Below are 19492 nucleotides of genomic sequence, written 5' to 3'. Positions count from 1 at the left end.
GTTGCAAATGGCCTCAGGTGTGCTGACATGTTTCGACTGGCAGACTGAGAACCAGGCATCCACCTCAGAGAATGTGGAAAGTTCAGATGAAGATGTGGAAGACCTGGAAAATTATTATGATTGTTAATAGGTTATAAGAGTATGGAAAACAAAGTATGGAAAGCAGACTTCAATTAAATATATTCATTGTACAAGCAAATGGGGCCTAGGTTATGGCCATGTGGAGCCCCACATTTGAATTATTGTACTGTAATTCTACATGCTATGACAAAAGCTTAAGATTGTTTTGATTTGATTCAGTAATATGGAAAATATCATGACATTGATAAAACTCCAGAAATCTCTCCAAACGAGGTTTTTTTTACCTTTTGGGAGGATGGGGTAACGTTTTCTGCTGTACTGATGTTAATATGGAAAATATACAAAAAGTGATTACTTATTTGAAGTAATAAAGCTACCACTGGTGCAATGCCATCACATATTTTCTAACTCTAGAGGTGTATACCTTGCCAAAACTCGCTATGAGCATTATTCCCCTAAGATGGTACCGACCAATCCTACTGGCTCATGGACTATATGGCATTGAAGCTGTGCTTACAGTCATCAGCCATTGTGGTGCACTTGTACTGATGAAGATTTTGGAGATGTTATTGCCAATCCAAAATGACTGGTGTTTGCAAATAAGGAAATCGAGAATCCAATTGCACAAGGAGGTATTGAGGGCAAGGTCTGTAAGATTACTGATTAGTTTTGAGGGAGTGATGAAATTGAATGCAGAGCTATAGACAATAAAGAACATACCAAAGTACGCACCCTTGCTGTCCAAGTGCTCCAGTGTTGAGTGAATAGCCAACAAGTCCGCCAACCAATGCAACATCCGTGCTAATTTCCTCTGCACTCTTTCCAACATAATCACATCCTTCCTACAGTAAGGCTGACCAGAAGTGCACACAATAATCTGATTGCTTTGTCTAATCACTGTTTTGCAAAACTGCAACATAACATCCTAACTATTCCATGTCCCAACCTATGAATGCAAGCATGCTATATGCTGCCTTTACCACCTAGTGTTGCTGCTTTCAGGGACCTCAAAAGGTCTCATCGTTTATCAACATTCCTTTGCACCCCACCTTCAAATGGATTCATCCCACATTGAGTCGACTTCCCAAAATGCATCCTTGTCAGCATAACATTTCAACTGCCAATATTCCATTGTTCTAAATCCCACTATAGACAACCTTCCTTGCTAACTTTGGATTGGACTGTATTATTTAACTTTCTTTGGGCAGTTGGAGCTTGTCAGACACAGATGGCAGCTCATCGTAGTTGGAGTAGGTAAACTGATCTCAAATTTCCACTGCCTTATGACTATACCCCCTCAAGGTGAAGGCTTCAGGAGTAAATCTTGTGGAAAAATCCAAAGCTCGAGCTCCTAAGGCGGTCCTACATTGAGTTGAACTCCTGCGACGCCAGTGGTGCCAAATTGTATCAGATCTGTCGTTCCTTTGTATTCATCAGCTGGGTGGAGAGGGGGAGCCTGTTATATGGGCAACAGCTGGCTCTCCATATCGTACTGCCCAGGCTTGCACATCACATAGACAGATACCCATGGTCAACTTTGACCAACAGAACACCTCAAGAATTTAACTTTATTGAGCTTAGTTGTAATAACTACCTATATACATGTATTTGTTCAGCATGTTTTTTAATGGTTGTAGTTGTCACTTTCTGGAAACAACTTAGTTTTAGTTTTAGAGATGGGTATTGCATTTCTTGATTAGGGGCCATCTTATTGGTTAACTTTTATCAATGAAAATTCAATAGAATTCACAGCCTGGTATAAAAGGACCAGACCGCATTGATTCTTTCCTACTTCCCACTCTCTCTCTTGCAATGTTTAATAAATGATCATAAGCAACACATTTTTGAAGAGCTTCAGATCAAATACATCTGGATCCAACACTATGCATAATACTGCCAACTTTCGTGTCATCAAACTTATTAATCATACCTTCTATATTCCTATTCAACTGAATATATAAAGCATCGACATCACTTGCTGTATAAATTGTAAGCCGTACGTTCTGTCCCGCCTGTTTCCATAACTCTCTATTTCCATACGGGGCCGAAAAGAGCTGAAGAAACTGGAGGTCCAGAGGTCCATCAGCCAGTCCTCATTAGGGGGTGGGATGCAGAGAGGGGCAGTAACTTTAAATTCTGTGGCATTGTCATTTCAGAGGATCTGTCCTGCAACTAATTTCAAAGGCAGCACAGCAGCACCTCTACTTACTTTGTTTACACAGGTTCAGCACATCATCTACAACTCCAACAAACTTCTAAAGATGCACAGTGGGAAATATCCGGCCTGGTGGCATACCACCAAACATCTATAGATCTACAGTAGACAGCATCCTTACTAGACCCACACGACCAAGTTCAATAACAATTATTATCTTTCAACCGTCAGGCTCCTTGACCAGTTTGAACAGCTTCACTCACCTTAACACTGAACTGACTCCAGAATCTAGAGACTCACTTTCAAGGGTTTTACAACTCACGTTCTTGGTATTATTTATTTTACTTTTTTTGTATTTGCTCAGTTTGCCTTTCGCACATTTGTTGTTTTGTCCGTCTTTGTTTGTCATTTATGACTGATACCAATTGTATTGCTTTATTCTACTGTGAATGTCCACAAGAAAAATAATCTCAGGGTAGTATATGGTAATAAATTTACTTTGAAAAACCACAGCCTCAAACATATTCAGTAACTCGGCCTCCACAGCTCTCTGGAACAGAGAATTCCAGGGATTCCTGACCCTCAGAGTAGCTATTGCTCATCACCACAATAAAGGGTGATCTCTTATTTTGAAAAATATGCCTTTATGACTTTAAGACATACGAAGATGAACATGTGCTTTCAATTCAGCTCACATCCATCCAAATAACCTCAGTCTTAAATATAGCAGTCTATTGCTTTTGAAATGATTTGAGTATTGTCTTCATTACCACATTCCAGAGCCTACTCCATCCGTTGATTATACTTTGTGAAAAATTCCCATTTTACAACTCAAAAGTAGGCCAAATTACTTAGGCCTAAAGAGTACTTTAAACCTGTTCTGAAGTATCTGTACCCATTCCCTGTTGAATTCCTGTCCCTCTAGAAACAGACCAAGGCATTTCTGTCGAGATTCACCCTAATGCAAACTTTATTCTCCCCATCATATATTCTGCACAAGATAAGAACCGTCAACGTACACACCTCATTTTAATTACTTTAATTACTTAAAATTCATTAAATGAAACAGTCATAACTAATGGCCTTTATAAATATCTGACAAGTGAAGTAGCACATCACAATGAAGGAAGCTTGAGTGTGCTTCAGTTAATGGGACTCTTTGGGACCAACTTTGGGAAAAAAGGTAGGTGTCTTGTTTACATTTCTATTTCAGATTAACAAAGTTGCATTTCTTAATTTTATTTATTTAGAGATGCATTGCAGAACAGGCCCTTTCCATCTACTAATCCTAGGCTAATCATAGGACTAATTAATCCACTAACTGGCAAGTCCGTGGGAAGAAACTAGTGCACCTGGTGGAAACCCAAAAATATATACAAACTCTTTACAGAAGATACCAGAATTGAACTCCAAACTCTGAGCTGTAAAAGCATCATGCTAATTGCTACACTACTGCAGCACTCATTTCGTTTGTATTACCTGTTCTCTGGGATACTTGGGAAATAAAAATAACAGTAAAATGAAAAGCAACATACATCAAAGTTGCTGGTGAACGCAGCAGGCCAAGCAGCATCTATAGGAAGAGGTGCAGTCGACGTTTCAGGCCGAGACCCTTCGTCAGGACTAACTGAAGGAAGAGTGAGTAAGGGATTTGAAAGCTGGAGGGGGAGGGGGAGATGCAAAATGATAGGAGAAGACAGGAGGGGGAAGGATAGAGCCGAGAGCTGGACAGGTGATAGGCAAAAGGGGATACGAGAGGATCATGGGACAGGAGGTCCGGGAAGAAAGACAAGTGGGGGGGGGGTGACCCAGAGGATGGGCAAGAGGTATATTCAGAGGGACAGAGGGAGAAAAAGGAGAGTGAAAGAAAGAATGTGTGCATAAAAATGAGTAACAGATGGGGTACGAGGGGGAGGTGGGGCCTTAGTGGAAGTTAGAGAAGTCGATGTTCATGCCATCAGGTTGGAGGCTACCCAGACGGAATATAAGGTGTTGTTCCTCCAACCTGAGTGTGCAATATATAAAAGGCCACATCGGGAGCACCGGACGCAGTATATCACCCCAGTCGACTCACAGGTGAAGTGATGCCTCACCTGGAAGGACTGTTTGGGGCCCTGAATGGTGGTAAGGGAGGAAGTGTAAGGGCATGTGTAGCACTTGTTCCGCTTACACGGATAAGTGCCAGGAGGGAGATCAGTGGGGAGGGATGGGGGGGACGAATAGACAAGGGAGTTGTGTAGGGAGCGATCCCTGCGGAATGCAGAGAGGGGGGGGAGGGAAAGATGTGCTTAGTAGTGGGATCCCGTTGGAGGTGGCGGAAGTTACGGAGAATAATATGTTGGACCCGGAGGCTGGTGGGGTGGTAGGTGAGGACCAGGGGAACCCTATTCCTAGTGGGGTGGTGGGAGGATGGAGTGAGAGCAGATGTACGTGAAATGGGGGGGATGCGTTTAAGAGCAGAGTTGATAGTGGAGGAAGGGAAGCCCCTTTCTTTAAAAAATGAAGACATCTCCCTTGCCCTAGAATGAAAAGCCTCATCCTGAGAGCAGATGCGGCGGAGACGGAGGAATTGCGAGAAGGGGATGGCGTTTTTGCAAGAGACAGGGTGAGAAGAGGAATAGTCCAGATAGCTGTGAGAGTCAGTAGGCTTATAGTAGACATCAGTGGATAAGCTGTCTCCAGAGACAGAAAGATCTAGAAAGGGGAGGGAGGTGTCGGAAATGGACCAGGTAAACTTGAGGGCAGGGTGAAAGTTGGAGGCAAAGTTAATAAAGTCAACGAGTTCTGTATGCGTGCAGGAAGCAGCACCAATGCAGTCGTCGATGTAGCGAAGGAAAAGTGGGGGACAGATACCAGAATAGGCACGGAACATAGATTGTTCCACAAACCCAACAAAAAGGCAGGCATAGCTAGGACCCATACGGGTGCCCATAGCTACACCTTTAGTTTGGAGGAAATGGGAGGAGTCAAAGGAGAAATTATCAGTAAAATGAAAACATCAAATTAAATGAGTACAGACCGGGAAAGTTCAAATCTGTAGTTCATCTGAAATTGTACAAGAAATGCATAGACAAAAGCCATCACCGTTGAGCTAAGATGGCACTGGGCTGACAATCGACGCAGTACTTGCCTGCACAGTGCTGCCCTTTCTCTATAGGTCCAATGTTAACATTCACTAGGCAAGTTAAAAGAGTATTCCAAGCCAGAAGTCGATGTAAAGGACCTTCTGGACCTGTATACTAACCTTAATACCATCATCAATATCAAAAGCTTTCTTGGGCTTCTTCTTTTTCTTCTTTTGATTGAAGAAATCCAGATCATCTAAATCATCTGTTGTATCTACAATTAAGCAAAAATATCCTTAGTTGCTCATGCACATCAAATACATTTTGGAAAGTTAATGCAAACACATATGATAACACACAGAAGAAATCCCGCAGCTACCCACGTGATAATTTATACTCCAAAAAGCTGTTGCAAATGAATGTGCAAATATACACAATCATACTTCCGTGAAAGCTAACCATTCAAGAACTAATCTTATAAAGAAAATAGCCAGCAAACAATGCAACCAAGGGTGACACCCCATGGTTCACAAAACTACTTCTTTTACAACTGTAATTCTGCTACTGTTGGAGCCTGTGGTCTACATTTTGGTGGTGTGTTTGAGTGATCTGGCGCTTTGCCATCTCCGAGGGTGTTCAGTGAGGTTTAGAGCTAAGTACGCAGACTCGAGTCCCAGAAGCCTGGAGACAGGGTACGAGCTCACGATTGACTTTATTCCTCGATTTCACTGATTAAAGTGTTGAAGCGGATTGAAGTCATCAAGGCGAGAGTGGAAGGCGAGCGGGTGTTCAGCGCCATCTACCAGCCTCTTGCTCACTGCTGCCAGAGGAAGATGTCTGTGTGAGACACACTCTCTCCTGCTCTCGCTTATTGCTCACAGACAGAAGTCCCTGCGTTCAAATGGTCACCCCCGAGCCTGCCAGAGGATTACGTAGGAGTCCTGGGTCTTGGGCAAGTTTAATGAACACGGTTTGTGGATTGGACTCCATAGTTCACGTTATGACGTGTTTCTGGTCATTCTTTTGTTGCTATTTTGGGTGATTTTGATCAGGGCAGCCTGCAGATAATGAATGAACCAGGTCTAGAATTAACTGAGCTGAATATGCCTGAACATTCTTGATATTTTGTGTTTCATATTCTGTGTTTCTCACTCTTTTTCTTTTGCTGTTTACATGATGTGTTTTTTCGCTCATGGGGGGCGGGGAGTTTGATGTTTTTCTTTGAACAGGTTCCATGGTTTTCTTTGTTTATTGCATCACACACAAAATGCTGGAGGAACTCAGCAGGCCAGGCAGCATCTAGGAAGAGTACAATAGATATTTTGGGCCGAAACCCTTCAGCAGGTCCCTCCCAGTTGTATATTGCATACATACTTTGATAATAAATGTACTTTGAATCTTTGAACAGTACAGCACGGGTACAGGACCTTCAGCCCACAATGAAGCACCAAACCAATTAAATCAGTAATCAATCTTATTTTAATATCCTCAGATTTCTGACCAATAGCTCCCACAGCCCGTTTAACATTTTTATCTTATCACTAATAAATTAATCACAAATTTCAGAGTTGGAATCAGACCATTCAGTTCAATTGGCCTATATTTGACTCATCAATTGTAGGGCATTTGAACTGAATAGTATAATTCCTGCTCCATGAACCATCATTGAACTCAATGAGTATAGAATATCCTACAGTGGCTTGAAGGTACATGTTACCAGACCATCGATGGTGTAGTGGCATCAGCACTGGACTTCAAGGCAGATGGTCCTGAGTTCGAACCCAGCCTGAGCAGCAGCAGTATCTATGTGGAAGAAAGGCCTGGCAATCATGAAAACCCTGTGGACAACTGCACTATCCATAGAGTAGCCAACAGTCAATTTACCATGGACAGCATTCAACACCTGGTATTGGGGGGGGGTTACTGCACAAGATCAAAACTTGTAAAATTAATCAGCTCCATCATGGGTACTAAGGAGCAGTGCCTTAGGATGGCAGTGTTCATCAAGGAGCCCCACCGCCCAGACATGCCCCCTTTACACTGTTATCATCAGAAAGGAGGTACAAAAGCCTGAAGGCACATAGATTCAAGAACAACTTCTTCCCCTCTGCCATCCAATTTCTGAATGGACACTGAACCCATGAACACTTTGTTTTTAACTTAACTATTTAATACATATATACTTAATGTAACACAGTTTTTTCTGTATAATTATCATGTATTTCATGTCCTGGGTATGACTCTAAACTGCAACCGGTGATGAGGCTCTGATTGGGGACTTTCAGAGCTTTGGGGAAAGTGGAATTACTCCTTAGTCATTCATTGTTCCCAGGGCTGCTCTGACCCGGAACAGCAGCACCTGCAAGGGTTCCTGCTCAGAATACGAGCGAAGGCCAACGGCAGATCCGGCAGGTTCAGTAACTGAACTTATGACAGAGAAGGCGGATGAGCTAGGACCTCAAATGTCAACAGCTATAGTACAGGTGGATGAACATTTGGGAAGAGAAATGGTGATTTCTTTAGTTCGCCCAACGGTAGGCAATAGCAAACCACCGTTGCTAGATACTAGGTTTCCTAAAATCTATTTGCTAAGTAAACCATGGTCGAACTCACAAAATGTATCACACAACAACAGCGTCAAGAGGATCTTCAAGACAATTCTGAAGATGCTTCGCTCAGTAGGGTTGATTCTGGTCAGCAGGGGATCCCCAACCGTCATAAAGCTACTGCTCATAAAATTCACAACACAAAAGAAAATTATTGCCACTTGGAATGTAAGAACTCAGTATCAAGCAGGAAGATTGGACAATGTGATAAATGAAATGGAAAGACTAAAGATCAACATCATGGGAATTAGCGAAGTTCATTAGATAGGTGCTGGAACATGTTAGAATAGAAATAAAACACCAATTTATTCTTGTGGAACATCCCGTACTAATGGCGTAGGAATTCTTATGGATGAAAACATGGCAAAAAGTGTTTTAGGACATTGGGCAACAACAGAAAGAGTGCTCCTTGTTAGATTCAGAGGACAACCATTTGATTTAGCAATTATACAGGTATATGCACCAACAGATAGAATTTATCTATATCCTCATTTGTTCTATGAAGAGCTTGAACAAGCAAAGAATGGATGCAAATCTCAAGATATTGTTATTGTCATGGGAGATCTAAATGCTAAAGTAGGACAAGGTGCTGATGGAAATATCATAGGAAAATTTGGACTAGGGGAAAGAAATGAAAAAGGTGAGAAATGGCTAGAATAGTGCAAGATGAATAATCAAGTCATTATGAATACCTACTTTAAAAACCATCCAAGACACCTGTGAACCTGGAAAAGTCCAGGTGATAACACTAAAAATCAAATTGACTTTATTACTATAAACCAAGGCTTTAGAAACTCAGTGACTCAATGCAAAACATATCCAGGTGCAGACTGTAATAGTGACCATAAATGTCATGTAAAAGTAAAACTTAAAAAAACTGAAGAAGCAAAAACCTGAACAATCCCTTGACCACTTGCAATTAATTAAAGAAGAAAACTTACGACAAAAATTTACAATTGAAATAAGGAATAGATTTCAAAGTCTAGAAATAGAATCTGTTGAAAATGATAGCAATCATGTAGAAATGAAATTTAACTCTCTAAAAGATGCCTTGGTAGAATCAGCAAAGTCAGTGATTCCTAAAAAAGAAAAAAGCACAAAGAATAAATGGATGACAGATGAAATCAAAAATCTAATGGAAGAAAGAAGACGGAAGAAAGCAAATCCGATAGAATACAAGTCCTTAGACAAAAAAGTTAAAAACTTATGTCAAAAAGCCAAAGAAGAATGGTTACACCAGGAATGTGAGCAAATAGAAAGAATCCCTACTACTGATCCAAAAAGGTTACATCAACAAATCAAGAATATCACTGGTAAAAAGCACGTCTGTTCTTCAGGTGGATGTTTGAAAGCAAAGGACGGTACCATTATCATGGAAAAAGATGAGATTATGAACAGATGGATTGAGTATATTCAGGAATTGTTTGAGGACGATCGAGGCGAAAAACCAGAAATTAAGAAAAACATTGAAGGTCCAAGTATTTTAAAATCTGAAGTTTGTAATGCAATAAATAAGATGAAGAAAGGAAAGGCAGCAGGTCCTGATGAATTAGTAATAGAACAAATTATCACCCTTGAAGATTATGGAATTGAAAAACTTACTGATTTAATCAATGACATTTATAAGACTGGAATAATACCAGAAGAGATGAAAAAAAATCAGTATTTATCACTCTTCCTAAGAAACCTGGAGCAATAGAATGTGAATTACATAGGACCATAAGTTTAATGAGTCATATCACCAAGATACTTGTAAGAATTTTGATGACAAGAGCTAAAAGTATGATACAAGCTGAAATAGGTAAAGAACAATGTGGTTTTGTGAACGACAAAGGAACAAGAAACGCAAGAGTGGATAGGGGAGAACCAGTGGATGGGGTATATTTGGATTTTCAAAAGGCTTTTGACAAGGTCCCACACAGGAGATTAGTGTGCAAACTTAAAGCACACGGTATTGGGGGTAAGGTATTGGTGTGGGTGGAGAATTGGTTAGCAGACAGGAAGCAAAGAGTGGGAATAAACGGGACCTTTTCAGAATGGCAGGCGGTGACTAGTGGGGTACCGCAAGGCTCAGTGCTGGGACCCCAGTTGTTTACAATATATATTAATGACTTGGATGAGGGAATTGAATGCAGCATCTCCAAGTTTGCGGATGACACGAAGCTGGGTGGCAGTGTTAGCTGTGAGGAGGATGCTAAGAGGATGCAGGGTGACTTGGATAGGTTGGGTGAGTGGGCAAATTCATGGCAGATGCAATTTAATGTGGATAAATGTGAAGTTATCCACTTTGGTGGCAAAAATAGGAAAACAGATTATTATCTGAATGGTGGCCGATTAGGAAAAGGGGAGGTGCAACGAGACCTGGGTGTCATTATACACCAGTCATTGAAAGTGGGCTTGCAGGTTCAGCAGGCGGTGAAAAAGGCGAATGGTATGCTGGCATTTATAGCGAGAGGATTCGAGTACAGGAGCAGGGAGGTACTACTGCAGTTGTACAAGGCCTTGGTGAGACCACACCTGGAGTATTGTGTGCAGTTTTGGTCCCCTAATCTGAGGAAAGATATCCTTGCCATAGAGGGAGTACAAAGAAGGTTCACCAGATTGATTCCTGGGATGGCAGGACTTTCATATGAAGAAAGACTGGATGAACTGGGCTTGTACTCGTGGGAATTTAGAAGATTGAGGGGGGATCTGATTGAAACCTATAAAATCCTAAAGGGATTGGACAGGCTAGATGCAGGAAGATTGTTCCCGATGTTGAGGAAGTCCAGAACGAGGGGCCACAGTTTGAGGATAGAGGGGAAGCCTTTTAGGACCGAGATTAGGAAAAACTTCTTCACACAGAGAGTGGTGAATCTGTGGAATTCTCTGCCACAGGAAACAGTTGAAGCCAGTTCATTGGCTATATTTAAGAGGGAGTTAGATATGGCCCTTGTGGCTATGGGGGTCAGGGGTTATGGAAGGAAGGCTGGGGTGGGGTTCTGAGTTGGATGATCAGCCATGATCGTAATAATGGCGGTGCAGGCTCAAAGGGCCGAATGGCCTACTCCTGCACCTATTTTCTATGTTTCTATAATATTGATGTTAAGGATACTTTCAGAACGAGGTATTCAAGTGCAAAAAGATTTGTTTGTTTGTTTTATTGACTACATAAAAGCATTTGATAAAGTGAAGCACAATAAGTTATTTGAAATATTACAGAAAACTCTAGATCTAGATTCAAAAGACCTCCGCCTAATCAGGAATCTGTACTGGGAACAAACTGCCGCTGTAAGAATAGATGGAGAAGTGAGTCAGTTTATGAAAATCAAGAGAGGCGTTAGACAAGGGTGTGTTTTCTCCCCTGATTTATTTAATGTGTACAGTGAAACAATATTACAAAAAGTAAGAGACATCTTGGGAATCAAAGTTGGTGGTGAAAACATGAATAATTTCAGTTATGCAGATAACACTGTGTTAATTGCAAGTAAGGAGGAAGAACTACAAAACTTAATTGATATAGTTGTTGAAGAAAGTGCAAAAATGGGTCTATCAATTGCAAAAAGGCAGAATGTATGGTGATATCCAAAAAGAAGGAGAATCCTATCCGCATGCTGAGAATAAACAGGAAAGATAAAAAACAAGTACAGAACTTTTGCTACCTAGGAAGCTGGGTAACATCAGATGGCAGGTGCAACATGGACATCAAAAGAAGAATAGGGATGGCAAAAGACACTTTTCTGAGAATGAAGAGTAAGGCATCCGTTAGTCTTGTGAGACCATGGATCTGCGCCTGCGAAGTCTTCACTCTCCAGGGCGCACGCCTGGGCAAGGTTGTATGGAAGACAGGCAGTTGCCCATGCTGCAAGTCTCCCCTCTCCATGACACCGATGTTGTCCAAGGGAAGGGCAAGGGCCGATACAGCTTGGCACCAGTGTCGTTGCAGAGCACTGTGTGGTTAAGTGCCTTGCTCAAGGACACAACACGCAGCCTCGTCTGGGGCTCGAACTCATGACCTTCAGGTCACTAGTTCAATGCCTTAACCACTTGGTCACGTGCCCACATAATGAAAAGTACACTGACCAATACTAAACTAGGCATGACAACCCACCTCAGAGTACTGAAATGTCACATATATTCAGTTATGGCTCAGAATGTTGGATAATATCTAGTAACATGAGGAAATGAATTGAAGCAGCAGAGATGTGGTTTTTGAGGAGGATGCAAAGAATATCATGGATGAAACGAATATCTAATGAGGATGTCATGAACAGAGCAAACATAAAAAGAGAAATAATGTATGAGATCATGAAAAGGTAAAGTAACTTCATTGGACATGTGATTAGGAAAGAGGAGTTAGAATGCAGGAGTTAGAATTATGGGAAAGACTGAAGAGAAGAAAGCAAGAGGAAGACAAAGACAAATGATGATGGAGACAGCAGCCAGAGAACTGGAAATGAATACCAATGAATTGATCCACTTGACCCGAAACAGGAGTGTGTGGGCCATGGCAGTCAAAGCTCAAACTGGGCACGGCACCTGATGATGATGATTTCATTGTACTGCTGCAGTAAAGTTAACAAATTTCACATTTGCCAGTGATATTAAACCAGATTCGGATTTATGGCACTGCATTCTGAGATTACAATCCAGTACTGAAACTTTCACCTGCATCTAGCACGAACATCATTTCCCCCACTTGATCCACTGCCAACAGCAGGAGTCCTAACTCAAATGTAACTATAATTTTGTGTATTAAGTGTGGAAAGGTTTTCCAAAAGCCAACAAAAAGGAACCTCTAGCCACATTCAGTACATCGAAGCTGCAGTTTACAGCTATGCACCAAGGCCAAAAATGTAAATTTTTTAAAAAACAGATGTGTGATACATACCTGTCAAAATTACTGAACAGAAATTCAAGCTGTGTGTGAATGATTATTGAACATAATTATAAAGACTCTGGGTAGCAACAAGTACTTTTACACCATTATGACAGCCTCACATGCTGGTTGAGCATTAAAACGAACCGGCAAACTCTTTCACTGTACAACATGGCAACAAGTCTTTGTCATCATAAATCAAAGTTCAGCAATGCTACTCTGTTAAAATGAGTGTTGTCTGTTAAAGCCCCAGAGGCTATCACTACACCAACAGAGAATTAGGCTCAAACAACAGGAATACTGCAGATGCTGGAAATTCAAGCAACACACGTCAAAGTTGCTGGTGAATGCAGCAGGCCAGGCAGCATCTGTAGGAAGAGGTGCAGTCGACATTTCAGGCCGAGACCCTTCGTCAGGACTAACTGAAGGAAAAGTGAGTAAGGGATTTGAAAGTTGGAGGGGGAGGGGGAGATCCAAAATGATAGGAGAAGACATGAGGGGGAGGGATAGAGCCAAGAGCTGGACAGGTGATAGGCAAAAGGGGATACGAGAGGATCATGAGACAGAAGGTCCGGGAAGAAAGACGGGGGGGGGAGGGGGGGGGACCCAGAGGATGGGCAAGAGGTATATTCAGAGGGACAGAGGGAGAAAAAGGAGAGTGAGAGAAAGAATGTGTGCATAAAAATAAGTAACAGATGGGGTACGTGGGGGAGGTGGGGCCTTAGCGGAAGTTAGAGAAGTCGATGTTCATGCCATCAGGTTGGAGGCTACACATTCCGTCTGGGTTGGACTTTGTTGACAGTGATTTTTCTTGGATTATATTGTGTTTCTTAGTTTTGTGACTTCAAGAAGATGAATCTCAAGGTTGTATAGAGTATATATACTTTCATAATAAACTTTGAAATACACGCAATACATACAAAATGCCAGAGGAACTTAGCAGGTCAGGCAGCATCCAAGGAAAAGAGTAAACAGTAAATGTTTCAGGCCGAGACCCTTCATCAGAACTGGAGGAAAAAAAGGTGAGAAGTCAGAGTAAGAAAGTGAGGGAGAGGAGAAAGAAATACAAGGTAGTAGGTGATAGATAAAACCAGGAGGTGGGGGTGGGGGAGGGGTGAAGTAAAGAGCTGGTGAATTGTTGGTGTAAGAGATAAAGGGATGGAGAAGGGGGAATCTAATAGGAAAGGACAGAAGACTATGGAAGGGAGGGAAGGGGAGGTGCACCAGAGGGAGGTGATGGGCACTATAGGTTCTAAACAGGCATTATAGAAATATTGAATGAGATGGAGTGATATAGAGTTGATATATTCTAGATAGACAATAGGCTATTAATATTCCCTTCGAGCTAAATCAATCAGCCTTTTATTAACAAACACTTCGGATGCTTTGTGAGAAAGGCAGTACACAAGTGTATCAGTGATTTTCATTATAGTTGATCCTTAATTTAGAAATATTGAACATACAAATTTTCACCATTGATAGAATCACGAAGAAGGCACGCCAGAGACTTTACTTCAATAGGAGCTTGTGAAAACCCAGTGTGTCACCAAAGACTACAAGACCTTAAGAGATAGGAACAGATTAGGCCATTCAACCCATCCAGCCTGTTCCACCATTCCATCTTGATTGATCCCAGCTCCCGCTCAACCGCATACATACCCTGACCGATCAGGAAATGATCAACTTCCGTCTTAAATAAATCCATGGACTTGGCCTCCACCACAGTCTGCAGCAGAGCATTCCATAAATTCACTACATTCTGTCAAAAAAATTCCTCTTTACCTCTGTTCTAAAAGGTCGCCCCTCAATTTTGAGGTTGTACCCTCTAGTGCTGGATACCTCCACCAGAGGAAACATCCTCTTCACATCAGCCTTATCGCGTCCTTTTAACGTTCGGTAGGTTTCAATGAGATCCCCACATTCTTCTAAATTCCAGTGAGTACAGGCCCAAAGCTGTCGAACGCTCCTCATATGTTAACCCCTTCAAGCCTGAAATCACCATTGTGACCTTCTCTGGACTCTCTCCAATGACAACACATCATTTCTGAAATAAGGGGCCCCAAACTGTTGACAATACTCCAAGTACAGCCTGACTAGTGTCTTATAAAGGCTCAGCATTATCTCCTTGCTTTTATATTCTATTCCTCTTGAAATGAATGCCAACATTGCATTTCCCTTCTTTACCACAGTCTCAACCTACAAATCAACCTTCTGAGAGTCTTGCACAAGAACTCCCAAGTCCCTCTGCGCCTCTGATGTTTGAATTTTCTCCCCAATTAGATAATAATCTGCACTTCCTTTGACAGAAAAGATTTTATCATACATTTCCCAACACTGTATTCCACCTGTGACTTTTTTGCCCATTCTTCTTTTGTCTAAGACCTGCTGCAATCGCATTGCTTCCTCAGCATTACCTACCCCTTCACCTATCTTCATATCATCTGCAAACGTTGCCACAAAGCCATCAACTCCATTATCTAAATCACTGACAAACAATGTGAAAAGTAGCAGTCCCAATACTGAACCCTGAGGAACAGCATTAGTCAATGGCAGCCAACCAGAAAAAGCCCCGGTTATTCCCCTTGCTGCCTCCTGTCAGCCATTCCTCTATCCATGCCAGTACCTTTCTTGTAATGCCATAGGATTTTATCTTGTTGAACAGCCTCATGTGTGGCACCTTATCAAATGCCTTCTGAAAATACAGGTAAATGACATCTACTGCCTCTCCAAAGTCCACCCTGCTTGTTACTTCCTTGAAGAACTCGAACAAATTTGTCAGGCAAGATTTCCCTTCAAAGAAACCATGCTGACTTTGACTTATTTTATCATTAGTCTCCAAGTACCCCAAAACCTTGTCCATAATAATGGACTTCAACACTTTCCCAAACACTGAGGTTACTCTAATTGGCCTATAGTTTCCTTTCTTTTGCCTTCCTCCCTTCTTAAAGAGTGGAGTGACATTTTCAATTTTCCAGTCCTCTGGGACCTTGCCAGAATAAAGTGATTCTTGAAAGATCATGACCAATGCATCTGCCATCTCTTCAGAAACCTCTTTCAAGACTCTGGGATGTAGTCCATCTGATCCAAATAACTTATCCACCTCAAGACTTTTGAGTTTGCATCACACTTTTTTCTTTGTAATAACAATGGCACTCACTCCCGCTCCCTGACACTCATGGACCTCTGGCACACTGCTAGTGTCTTCTACAGTGAAGACTAATGCAAAGTACTTATTAAAAGTTCATCTGCCATTTCACTGTCCCCCATTACTACCTCACCAGCATCATTTTCCAGTGGTCCTATATCAACTATCACCTCTCTTTTATACTTTACCACTCTGGCTAAGAAAATTCCTCTTTACCTTTGTTCTAAAAGGTTGTCCCTCAATTTTGAGGCTGTGCCCTCTAGTTCTAAATACACAACCATAGGAAACATCCACCCTATCTGGGCCCTTGAACATTCGGTAGGTTACAATGAAATCCCCTATATTCTTCTAAATTCCAATGAGTACAGGCCCAAAACTGCCAAATGCTCCTCACATGTTAACCCCTTCATTCCCAGAATCATCTTCGTGAGCCTCCCCTGGATTCTCTCCAATGACGACACAACCTTTTGAGATAAGGGTCAAAACTGTTGACAATACTCACTTGGAGTATTGTCTAATATCTGACTCCTGCCCTACCCTCTCCTGACTGTTACCCACTTATCTGTTTCCCAAATCCCCGGTGTGACTACTTGCCTATAGCTCCTCTCTATCACCTCCTCACTTTCCCTGACCATTGCCTCCATGTTTTTATATTCTATTCTCCTAGAAATAAATGCCAACATTGCATTTGCTTTCTTTACCACAGACTTGACCTGTAATTTAACCTCCTGGGACTCTCGTACAAGGACTCCCAAGTCCCCCTGCACCTCTGATGTTTGAAACTTCTTCCCATTTAGATTATTGTTCCTTTTACCAAAATGCATTATCATATATTTCCCCACACTATATTCCATCTGCCTCTTTTTTCTCATTCTTCCAATTTGTCGAAGTCCTGCTGCCTCCTCGTTTTTTCCTCAACACTACCTACGCCTCCACCCATCTTTGTATCATCCGCAAATTTTGCCATAAAGCCATCAATTCCATTATCCAATTCATTGACAAGCAATGTGAAAAGCAGTGGTCCCACTAATAACCCCTGAGGAACACCACTAGTTACTGGCAGCCAAGCAGAAAAGGCCCTCTTTATTCCCGGTCACTGCCTCCTACCTGTCTGCCATTCCTCTATTCATACCATTATCTTTCCTGAATTGGATTTTACCTTACTGAGCAGCCTCATGTGTGGCACTGATAAAGTTTTAAGGGAATGGGGGGGGGGGATTCTCAGATCCCTGTAAACAATGAATTAAGTATTGACTATGTCTGTGACTGCAGTGTGTTTGAATAATGTCTCACAGCTGCTTTCTTTGGAGCAAGGTAAGGGTTTAAGTTCGCCCAGATCCACATAAGATCTCTCTGGGCTTTTCACACCTATTGATTTTGACAAAAAGCAGTACCTGATGGAAATTAGACAGAACATTCCTTTTTATTTAAAGCATAAATTTGACGGATGTCCTATAAGTTGTGGCTCCAGCAAACCAGGTAGGACATTCTTTTCTTTAATTAAGGTGGCTGGAGTGTCTAACAAATTGACTGTACTTTTGTATCAATAGTCCATTGACTTGGCCGGAATGGTTATCAAATTGATTGTTCTTTGTATCAATAGTCCACTGACTTGGCCGGAATGGTTATCAAACTGATTGTTCTTTGTATCCATAGTCCACTGACTTGGCCGGAATGGTTATCAAATTGATTGTTCTTTTGTATCAGTGGCCTTATAACCTCTGACAATTCTGACATCGGGTAGTGAACTTGTAGAACCGCCGGGGAGATGAGAAAGGTTCTCTCCCTGATGTCGGGTCCAAGTTCACTCACCAGCTGAGCTCGAAGAAATAAACGGGTGAAAAGATAAGTAACGATCTTTTTGTGCTGTCATTATTTGATCCAGCAAAGTTACGTTTACAGCACCTTATCGAACACCTTCTGAAAATCTAAGTAAATGACATCCACTGCCTCACCTATGTCCACCCTGCTTGTTACTTCCTCAGAGTTCTAACAGATTTGTCAGGCTAGATTTCCCTTCAAAGAAACCACACTGACTTTGACTTATTTTATCATTTGTTTCCAGTCACTCCGAAACCTCATCCTCCACAACCTCTGGCTTATAGGTGATTCCAACACTTCCCCAATTGCTGAGGTTAGGCTAACTGGCTTATAATTTCCTTTCTTTTGCCTTCCCCCCTTCTTAGAGTGGAGTGACATTTGTAACCTTCCAGTCCTCCAGGACCATGCCAGAATCAAGTGATTCTTGAAAGATCATGACCAACGCATGTTATCTCTTCAGTGACCTCTCTCAGGACTCTGGGATGTAGTTCATCTGATCCAGGTGACCTATCCACCTCAAGACCTTTGAGTTTGCCTAGCATGTTCCTTTGCAATGGCACTCACTCCTGTTCCCTCACACTCAGGGACCTCTGGTACACTGCTAGTGTCTTCCACAGTGAAGACTGATGCAAAGTACCCATTAAGTTCATCTGCCATTTCTCCCCCCCCCAACCAATTACCTCACCAGCATCATTTTCCAGTGGTCCAATATCAACTCTCACCTCCCTTTTACTCTTTATATAACTGATAAAATTGTTAGTATACTGCTCTATTGGCTAGTTTGCCTTCATATTTCATCGTTTCCCTTCTTATAGCTTTTTTAGTTGCCTTTCATTGGCTTTTAAAATCATCCAACTTCCCACTCACATTTGCTATCTTTTATGCCCTTTCCTTGGCTCTTATTTCCTTTCTTGGCTCCTTAATTTCCCTTGTCAGCCATGGTTGCCTACCCCTGCTATTTGAGAACTTCTGTGGAACATATCTATCCTGCACCTTAAGAACTATTCCCAGAAACTTCTTCCATCTCTGCTCCGCCATCATCCACGTCAGTATCCTCCTCCAATCTACCTTTGAAAGCTCCTTTCTCGTGCCGCTGTAATTCCCTTAATTCCATTCTAATACTGATACATGTGACTTATGCTTCTCCCTCTCGAACTGCAGTACAAATTCAATTATATTATGATCACTGCCTCCTACATTAAGCTCCCTGGTAAGATCTGGGTTATTACACAACACCCAATCTAAAATGACTTTTCCCCAAGTAAGGTTAAGCAAAAGCTGCTCTAAAAAGCCATCTTGTAGGCATTCAACAAATTCCCTCTCTTGCAATCCAACACCAACCTGTTTTTCCCAATCCCCCTGCATATTGAAATTTCCCATTACAATTATATCATTACTCTTATTACATGCCTTTTCGAGCTCCCTTTGCAAACTCAACCCCACATCTTGGCTGCTATTTGGAGGCCTATGTATTTCCATTAATGGTTTTTTTTCTTTCAGTTTCTTCACTCCACCCACAAAGATTCAACATTCTCTGACCCTACATCACTCTTTCAAAACATGCAATCCCATCTCTTACCAACAGAGCCACACCACTGCCCATGCCTTCCTGCCTTTCTTTTCGATACAAAGTATAGCCTTTGATCTTAAGCTCCCAACTATGGCCTTCTTTCAGCCACAACTTAGAGATGCCAGTCATATCAACCAATCTCTAATTGCACGAGTTCATCCACCTTATTCCGAATGCTACACACATTTAAA

The 19492-nt window shown here is 41.8% G+C and overlaps 1 protein-coding gene across 1 annotated transcript in view; it reads right to left on the bottom strand.

Moving 5' to 3' along the window:
• Positions 1–19492, bottom strand: part of eif2s2 (eukaryotic translation initiation factor 2, subunit 2 beta) — a 77177-nt gene that overhangs the window by 41314 nt on the left and 16371 nt on the right. The window contains exon 3 of the mRNA XM_063041042.1: positions 5481–5575. Within this exon, the coding sequence (XP_062897112.1) occupies positions 5481–5575 (95 nt within the window). The remainder of the gene's footprint in view (positions 1–5480; positions 5576–19492) is intronic.

The sequence above is a fragment of the Mobula hypostoma genome, chromosome 2 (genome assembly GCF_963921235.1).
Source record: "Mobula hypostoma chromosome 2, sMobHyp1.1, whole genome shotgun sequence".
Lineage (NCBI taxonomy): Eukaryota > Metazoa > Chordata > Chondrichthyes > Myliobatiformes > Myliobatidae > Mobula > Mobula hypostoma.
This window is presented reverse-complemented; position numbering and strand designations above follow the sequence as displayed.